Source organism: Austrofundulus limnaeus, unplaced genomic scaffold, assembly GCF_001266775.1.
Source record: "Austrofundulus limnaeus strain Quisiro unplaced genomic scaffold, Austrofundulus_limnaeus-1.0 Scaffold1, whole genome shotgun sequence".
In the NCBI taxonomy this organism is placed as follows: Eukaryota; Metazoa; Chordata; class Actinopteri; order Cyprinodontiformes; family Rivulidae; genus Austrofundulus; species Austrofundulus limnaeus.
Window position 1 is genome coordinate 8,035,610 of NW_013952403.1, and position 9,908 is coordinate 8,045,517.

General features: G+C 39.4%; 1 protein-coding gene across 1 annotated transcript in view; it reads left to right on the plus strand.

Moving 5' to 3' along the window:
• pdgfrb (platelet-derived growth factor receptor, beta polypeptide) overlaps positions 1–9,908 on the plus strand; it is a gene marked incomplete at its 5' end in the record, with an annotated part of 38,597 nt that overhangs the window by 11,250 nt on the left and 17,439 nt on the right. Inside the window, 6 exon segments of the mRNA XM_014008149.1 lie at positions 2,844–2,920; positions 3,386–3,697; positions 4,722–4,979; positions 5,913–6,043; positions 7,787–7,934; positions 9,002–9,182. Coding sequence (XP_013863603.1) covers positions 2,872–2,920; positions 3,386–3,697; positions 4,722–4,979; positions 5,913–6,043; positions 7,787–7,934; positions 9,002–9,182 — 1,079 coding nt within the window.

Genomic DNA, 9,908 nt, shown 5'->3' on the forward strand with positions numbered 1-9,908 from the left:
TGTGTGTGTGTGTGTGTGTGTGTGTGTGTGTGTGCGTGCGTGCATGTGTGAGTGTGTGTTTTGAGAAGGGGACATTTTGGCTGGGATACAACTACGTTGCCTGTGCACGCACTGCTCAGCATGTGCGTGCAGCGTGAATTYTCTTTCATATGTGAAAAGTTTCACTTGTAACATCAGCAAAACAGAGAGAAAAAAGCTCCCCTCCATCTGTCTATCTGTTCTTACTTAACCTCCTTTTTATTAGAACCAGGAGGCGGAGGAGGAAATGGGTCAGTTGTGATCTTGGAGCTGTTCGAAACCTTTGAGCTGTTTGTGTTCTTTGAGCAAAAGGGCCCAAATCTGTTAATTTAGGGACACATGTTTCTGGTTTGAATAACTGGCTTGAATTTTATGACAAATCCTCAAAACTAATAAAGAGTTTAATCTATCTAATAATTTAAGACATAACAACCAAATATTATTAAAGTGATAGTTCAGATTTTTTAAAAGAGGGTTACCTGAAGAGGTTATGCAAAGATAATATCTTACCTGTTGCAGACAGTTCATTGACCCCAATTTGGAAAACTTGGGTTTATGGTGGTTAATTTTGTACAAGGAAGTCAGATTTTCTGAGTTTCAAGGTGAAGATCAGAGATTCTTGACCAGCCCAGACCTCAAAATCCAATACGGCTGACTCACACTAGCTTGAGGAATAATATAGTTTTTCAGTAATCCAATCACACACAGGACTGGCCAATTGCTGTGAACATGCTGAAACAACGTCTAAAGATGAGGGACTTCAGGCTCATGACATGYCCTTTCCTCTAAGCATGAAATGTGTTTTCTGTGCAACATATTATTTTCTCCAACACAAACTTCTCCCAAAGGAGACTAAAGGCACTTTAAACCTTTGAAATATTTAGTTACAGCTAAACATGTTTAAAAACTAATATTTAAACATACAGCAGCAAGAACTATCTTATCAACAAAAGTCAACAACTTAAAAAATATTTAGGGCAACGTTTTGTTCTTTTATGTGGCGAGGCAGTTTTTCTCAAACCAAGTACGAGTACTTCAGTTTGGGTACTTGCCAATTCCGAGTACAGATAAAGAGTACTTACTGAGTTAGAACTTAAACATTACATAATGACTTTAAAAAGACTTTTATTTAAAACAAGATGTGCCTCTTTCCATATAGACCTACAGCCCTTCTGACTGGAAGAAATCCAATTTAAACCAGGATATATGTACTGTTGCAACATTTTAAAAATAATAAAGAAGTATTGAATCTGGTATCGATACAGGTCCCTAGTATCGAGGCATTTTGAACAAGTAAAAATACTTGTAAAAATGCTGGGATTAGTACCGATATTGATGTTGGGACACCACTACCTAACACTTGTACTGGAACCACTCTACAGGGAAGCTGGTCCTGTTTTGGCTTCAACTTCCAGGTTCCAGTCAAAGCTCTAGATACAACATATTTGATATTTGGCTCAGATTATCTGTTAGTGAGCTAATCCTGTCAGAATTTAACTTTGTTTCTTTAAAAATAAGTCATTCATAAAGCTATCTACAACAGGTGAGATGATAATTGTTCATGCTCTTTCTGCAGTACCCAACTTCAAAAATCTCTGAGCTGTCGCTTTAAGAGGGTCATCAKAAATGACTTCACTTATGAATGAAAATTAGGTTTGAGATAAAAAGTTGAATATATTCCAACACGCGGTTTTTATTACACAATAACCTAAAATAGTACTGAGTCTTAAAATAGAGGTTGTAAAGTTTAAATCCAGTGGAGCAAAAAAAAAAGTTAAYTGGTACAAGATTTCTTAAGCAACATTTCACATTTTTTTCTCGCTGGCTCACTCTCTTCCTCCTCCACCCTCGCTCTTCCCAAGACTCGCACTTCCGCCCTCTTTTTCTTTCCCACCCTCATGCGTTCAGGCCTGTGATCCATCCTTAACTGTTTCCAGACGTCTGTGTGCTGCAGTCCCTGACCCAACACCCCCCCCCCCCACACCACCCCACCTCCCGTTCCAAACATAACAACAAACCACCCTTCCCCATTTCCATCTTCTGCCTCTGACCTCCTCAGCTGTAAAGTTCCAATATTAGAGTCTTGAGCTGTTAAAGTTATTGATGGGACGATGGGGAACGTTTTGAATCGGTTTGCAGATGTTACATTGATACACAACATGATARGCAACCTTTCCTGTCAGTGAATACCCTCATTTTCACTTTTGTTTACACCCAAAACCGAGTGACTGCTCAGCGTGGCTCTAGATTATCTTGGACACAGGATTGTTGCCGGTGAGGCAAGGCGATGCACGTTTATTTGTGTAGAGCTTTACACGATAAGTGAGGGTGCTCCAAAGCTGCACACAGTGACCCGTTTTGTCAGTGGGCAGAATGCTGGTGAAGCAAGAGCACAAAGAGGCGGACACTGTCGCTCTGTCCCGGTGCAGTGAGGCATCAAATACCTACAGGGTGAGCTGCGTCGCCACCTCAGATTCTTTGTGTCAGAAGAGAAAGCAGCTTCGTGACCAATCATGTGCTTTTTGATTTTTTAGCACAAGCAAGGCATGATTTCATTCTCTGAAAGCAGAATATTTCAACATGTAACTTGTTGTATTTGCTTATTCACACCAACCAACCTGAGCTGATGAAAGCAGGAGTTGATCTGTCAGATTAAGTTCATCATGTTCCCTCACGTACAGACATTCACTTGGAAAAGGAGCCAAAACTCTATTTTCCATTGTTTTTTTTAAACTTTGATTTACATTTTTTACTAATAACTGTTAACTAAGACAGATTTCTTTAAAATATTGATGTTTCTCTGCGTTTGCATCATCTGTCTGCAGAATAACGTGGTCATAGAAAGCAGCCGCCATGAGGAAGGTGTCAGCATTCGTGCTCCACCTGACGCCTATKTTTACAGGTGAGAATTTAATTCCATGCTTTAAACAAAAAGTGAAAACGTATAGAAAGAGTTAGGACTGCAGAAGAGCGTTAAGCCAATAAATTTATTAATTCGAAAGSATCTAAATATTATTTTCTTTTTAAATTTGCTTCAGAATTAATAAGAAGTTGCACTCTGAAATGTGTAATTTAATAATATTGTGTTAATTATAGAGATAAATTCAGACTGTTTTAAACAAGTAGTAAGATAACACAGTGGTTTGGTGCACTAAATAAAAAAGATGCATTTAGAGGGGCCTCTTTTATTTTGAGGTCCTGTTGTGTCACTGATGCTCCACTCTACTCATCTGCTCCAGACAACTCATGTCCTTCACCAGCTTGAAATAGAACAGGATCTGACTTAGTTTGTTGATATAACCCCTGAACTCTTCCATCCACCTCTCACTCCCCCCTCAATGACTGTTTTATGGTGTGCAAATTACAGCTTTGGTGTATTTCTGCACTGAAGTGTCCTGCCTGAAGATCACACCTGATGCCAACGAGTTTGTCCTGACCCGAGGCGCCACTTTCACCCTTACCTGCTCCGGCTTCAATGAGAGCTGGGAATTTAAAAGGGACGACATGGACGCCTATCTAAGTGAGCAAGATGAAAATGGTCATCAGGGGTACCAAATTGTGAAAAGCGACGTATCAAGTGTTCTGACGCTGAGGAATGTGAGCTGGAAGCATACTGGTGTGTATCAGTGCCAAGATCTAAAATCTGGGGAAACCAAGGAGACAGCGGTGTTTGTTCCAGGTGAGGCCCGGRTCATTTACCTTCAAGTTTCATTTTATAATGCTGCCTGACGTTACACTGCATGAAACTGCACTGTTTGTGATGATGCAGTGTGAATGCTCGGAGCTGATTTACTTCCCTGAAACCTGCTGAAGAAGCAGAACTCAAGGTGTTGAAGATAAAAGAAGCAAAAACACTAGCTAAAAGCTAAAAATAAAAACACTTTTTACTAGAAAAAGCTAAAGAAAAAAATAATGCTAGCCAAAAACTAAAAGAAGCGAAATGCCAGCTAAAATGAGCAGAATGGCTAAAATCTATAAAGAAAAACACTAACTATTGGAAAACTGTAGAAAAAAGGAGAACACTAGCCAAAAGCTAAAAGGTGCAAAATGCTAGCTAAAGGGATAAGAACAGTTTATAAAGGAAATCACTAGCAAAATAAAGCAAAACACTAGCTAAAAGAAGCAACACACTTGCTACTGAAAAGGCTAAAGAAAAAAGGAGAAGGCTGCAGAAAATTTTATAAAGAAGCAAAACATTGGCTAAGAAGCAAAGTACAAGCTAAAGAAGCAGAACACTGGCTAAAAACTAAAAAGAAAAACTACTGGAAAAGGAAAAGGGAAAAGGACAATGCTAGCCAAAAGGACAAAAATTCTTGCTTAATGTTAGTAGCAAAAGGCTACGGGTAGTTAAAAACTATATGTAGCTAAAGGCTAGCTAGAAGCTAAAAATAGAAAAATGGTAGATAAACAGTAAAAGGTGTATAAAAAACAGAGCATGAATGCTGAAACTGATTTCGAAGATAATTTTTTGCAATAACTGAAGACATCTCAATGTATTTCTATGGAGAAATTATATGTAAATAAAGTTAAATGTACTGAAAAGTATGAAGGTTACAAAACTCAAGTCATACTAGACAACTTTCTAAATGAGCCGAACGTTTTGAAAGACGAATGGCTAAAATAACACAAGTTACGCAAACATAGCTAGATTGTAACAAAAATTAACATTAAAAAATAAAATGCTGAATCGTGTCTCGCTGCAGATCCTGAGGTGTGGTTTGTAAAAAGCCCTCATGGCATGGTGGCAAGGACCAGTGAAGAAGGCATCATTCCATGCGTGGTTACTAATCCGAACATCACAGTCACCCTGTATAAGCAGGGCAACGACCAGGCCGTTGAAGGCCTGTATGATCCCACCGAGGGGTTCAAGGCACTGCTGGAGGACACGACATACGTGTGTCGTGGGGAGCTGAACGGGGAGGTGAAAGACTCCGAGGCTTTTAACGTCATCACTATTTATGGTAGGTCAAAGAGTTTGCCTAGAGTCATGGTTTGGTAATCATATTTACAGTAACTTCAGAGAGGAACACACACACACAGAGTTAAACAGTCTTACATTCAATCTCAGTCAACACCCAAACTATGAAAAATAATTCATCTCTTTCTAACAGAGCACAACAAAAGAAAAAATATGTATTTTTTTGGTATACATTGTGTATTTAATGAGATCACAGCATTTTTGTTATAAATTTATTGACTGGTGAAAAGATTGAGAGATGAAGCCTTATTGAGCTCATGATTTCTTGTTTATTATCCACCAACAAAGGCCTAAGGCCAAAGGCGATGATGTTTTTGTGGCTCTAAAACAGGGGTGTCAAACTCAGTAACACAATAAGGCCAAAATTCAAATTCTGATCCAAGCCAAGGGCCAATTTCTGTCATTGTTACCAAGGGCCAGATTTGGCCCATAGGCCTTCAGTTTGACTCGTAAATGTTATAACCCAGTTAGTTTTACAGATAATGGGCTAAAATTTAGCTTGGTGGGAGCTGAGATGTATCGCCAGCACATACACTGTTGCATCTGGTGAGACTGTGCTGATCATTATTTACAACGTTTGACTTGAACTCTGTTGTTGTTTTCTTATGATTTTAGTTTAAACCTCTACCCTGAAAGATGATGGGTGATATGCATTCCTTTAAGGAATGCTAGTCTTTTAATATGTWTGAAAGCAACAAGTGTTTTTCAGTACAAAAAGAAAAAAAAACATCAAAGAGCAATTTGCCCTTTTATGGAAATGTGAACCGAAGAGATCAAAGGTCAAATTCAGCTTTGACTTATTAGATTCAGATGTTGTTTATTTTTGCAACTACTTAAAGATTGATGATGACTGAGGTCAGCGTGTTGCACTCTGCTTTGTCACATCTCGTGTCCATCGTCTCTCTCCTCGTCCCAGCCTCTGATGAGCTCGACCCTTACATCAGCGCCTCGAAGACGGTCCTGAAGCAGGGAGAAGCGCTGACTGTAAACTGCACGGTGCGCGGACACGACCTGGTGTTGTTTATCTGGGATGTCCCCTACAGGGAGGTGAGTGGGAGTGAGGCAGAACAAGCGCTTTTGTTTCCCCCCTTTTTTGTAATCCCTGCTCGGCCTCATGGCCGGGCCCAAATTATATCAAGATGTGGAGACACACCTCGATTTGTATCCTCCTGTGAACTTGTTTTAACAATACGAACAGCGTGGGGATTGGACCAAGTGATCTGTTTCTTCTTGAGGCTTTTTTAAATTATTATTATTATAATAGACGGGCGATTGTGTTTTTGTTTGTTAACAAAATATTTCATGTACCAAAAAACTAATTTTAAAGGGATCCCCGATTAGTTTTAACATTAGACTTTATTTGATAAACATATATTTTAACTGTAAAATAAAGACTGTAAAAATACTGTAGGCTGTTTAGTTTTGTAAATTAAAAAAAATTCATATTCACACGGAGTCATTTTATTTACACACAAAGCATTCTGGGTAAATGATGATGTGGATAGGTCCGTGGTGCGTGCGAGCTATATCCACCCTGAAGGTTAATCTTGGACAATATCTGACGATTGTCTCTTTTAAATGAAACCAGAGAGCGTTGACAGAGAGGAGAAGGTAGAAATGACTCAGCCTGTAACTGAAAATATAGATGGAGGACAACATGAGCTGCTTCATGGAAGAAGAACCTCGCCTTTACACTAGCGCCAATGCTATATTGCCTTATATGTATTAGCTCGGCGCTAGCGCGACACACAAGTTAAACTGAGGTCCTCCATCCATATTTTCAGTTGCAGACAGTCATTTTTACGTTCCCCTCTCTGTCATGTGGATGGAGGACTTCAGTGACGAGAGGAGAATGTGTAGCGCTGAGCTAATACATATATATGGTGATAGTGTCGGGGCTAACGTTAAAACTAACAGGCTAAGCTGAGGTTCTTCTTCCATGAAGCAGCTCTGTTGTCCTCCATCCATATTTTCAGTTCCAGGCTGAGTCATTTCTTCCTTCTCCTCTCTGTCAACGCTCTCTGGTTTCATTTAAAAGAGTCAATCATCAGATATTGTCCAAGATTAACCTTCAGTATGGATATAGCTCGCTAGCAGCCTCACACCATGTCATCATTTACCCAGAATGCTTTGTGTGTAAATAAAATGGGCCTGTCCGTGTAATATATTTTTAAACTTTTAGTTTAAAAATTATAAAAACTAAACAGCCTACAGTATTTTAACAGTCTTCATTTTACAGTTAAAATATATGTTTATCAAATAAAGTCGAATGTTACAACTAATCGGGGATCCCTTTAATGAAACTTGCAAAAAAAAGTAATCACTGGATGTAAATCTACAAGTGACTTAACTTTTGGAGTCAGTCCATTTCAAGATGGCTGCCAAAGCCAACTGACCTTTAAAAAAAGAGCACACAAAAATAACTATGACCTAGTAAATTTCACAGACATAAACCTAATATTTGGTGTGGTAATACTTACAGTCAGCCACAACACAAACGGCTAGCACTAGCTGAGTGCATCGGATCTTTGGTTAAAAGTTTGCCCTTAACTTTTTGGAGTCAACATCAAAGTAGCTGAGAGTCATTGGGTTGGTACATGAGATTGCACATGAAGTTATTTCTAAGTCTTGACCATAAACAGCTAAAACTCCATTATTTCTCGACATAAGATGATGTTCGTCTAAAACACCAAAGTCGTGCTTTATTGAGCAAATCTTGACCTGCATATAGTTCAACGACGTCCTTCGTGATAGAAAACGTTCCATGTCTTTGTTTTCTTTTCTCCTGAGGTCGAACCTGTGACGTACGGCTCGTCCGTCGTGTACTCCAGCTTCTTCTTCCCTCATGTCAAGGTGGCCCACAGCGGAACCTACGTCTGCGAGGTCTCCGAGGTCTACGGCCAAATGAGTTTCACCAGCATCAACATCACCGTGCTCGGTCAGACACACAAACACACAAAAAGAAAGCAAACACACTGATTGTCTGCAGATTATTGTTATTATTAAAGTTAATATAGAGAAGACTGTTTTTTATGTTAACACTGAGGCGTTCATGTGGGGATGAAAGCTGTGTTTAAAAGGAAAGAAAGATCCATTTTGAGTTTCTGTGGATTATGTGACACAAACCTCAGTGTGAAACCCCTGAGTGATAAACTTAAATAAAAACACCCGCGAATCACAGCGGCTTTATATTTAGCCTCTTAGGTGACCATGTGTTTGTGTAACTTAGATTTGTGTTTAAACACGAGCACACAGCAGAGCGAGAGCAGGATTCCTCCTTATGAGGAAGTCTTCCATGCTCTGTCCCCACCACTGTAGTCATTACAGGTCTGTGAAGGCTTACTCCATCTGCACTGAGGGGTGTTCTGTTTAGAAAACCCTTTAAATAGCTCGAACCCCCATGTTTGATGGAGACTGGAGGTCAGAAGAGGGTTTTCTACTGAACATGTTAATGGAAAAGACACGTGTTGTGGCTGCAAATTCTCAAACATGAACAAAAACATGGCTATCTGCTGTATTTCATTAAAAAAATGAAATCATGACTTTAACTCCCACATCAAGTGGTTTCTTTGGTCTTAATAGACCCTAAAGAGAACTTGTGRAGAAATCCATCAGTTGACTCAAATAGGTGCAGCTGTTTGTCCTTTTTTGCTTCTCATAAAAACACTTTCGGACATGAAATGTGAACAGACTTATGGGCCAGATGTTCCCCTAAACCCCTGGATTTGTTTTGACCAGCTGTAGACGTAGAATATTAGTGTTATTGTTTTCCGGCCCTTCTGAATCCAACATCAAGAGAAAATCAATGTAGTTCAAGCTCTTATTGTGAAAACTCACTAGCAGATTTTCATTCAGTAACTGATGATACATGAAGCATGAAATAGGAAAACACAGCTTACATTTAAAATGTTTTTATGTTAATTTCAGTAGATCCATCAAATGCAGTGTATACATTGAACAGACTATTGTAACTGAAGTTTACGGATGTGTATTTTTCTCTATTAGAACATGGTTTTGTGGACGTGAAGCCTGTGCTGCATCAGAACATTTCAGCCAAGCTTCAGGAGAACGTGAAGCTGAGAGTGGACTTCGAGGCGTACCCTCCCCCTCAGGTCGTCTGGACCAAAGATGGCTCCTCCATCAAAGGAGACAAAATCATCGACACCAACAAGGAGCATGAAATAAGGTAGAGCATCCAGCCCATCGTCCTTGTTCCGTTTAAACAATTAGAGCAGAAGTTGTGATAATCTGGAATCCTCCAGAGGCATCTAGTTCCTGTCAGTCAGCGCCAGATGAGGCCTCTGCAGAGAAACACAATACTCTCCTGAGGGAAGGAGTCCATCCTTCAACACACAGGAACCATAAACACTAAATACCTGTCACTGCTCCCTAATGACTAACGCCCAACAAAGCTCCACTCACAGGAGTGTGTTTTTACATTTTAAACTCGGATTAAAAATAGAAATACGAATCACAGAACCCATCCACCAGTGGATACACAACAAACAAAAGCCTCAGTGACACAAAGAGGTATGGTTTTACAAATTTAAATATTTCAATTCATTTGTCGTGAGGTTTAGTTGAAAGGTTGTAAACAATTAATCATCTTACCTGTTGTAGAAAATACCTTGAACAACCTCGGTTTGAAAAAGTTATTCTGACTTGAAGGATGAGCTAAATGCTAATATTAGCATGGCTAAAACCAAAGTAACATGTTTCCACCTCAAAGGCACAGTGTGTAGGATTTTGTCAATTCTTTTAGCCGAAATTGAGATAATCGCTAATGACAATAATAAAAAAACATGTCTAATCATTGCAGACAAATAATAAAACAAGGGTTTTATTATTTTTACCTTATAAAAAGCTGTTTATATCTCCATGGTCGCGGGTCGCCACACAGGCAGCCGCCATC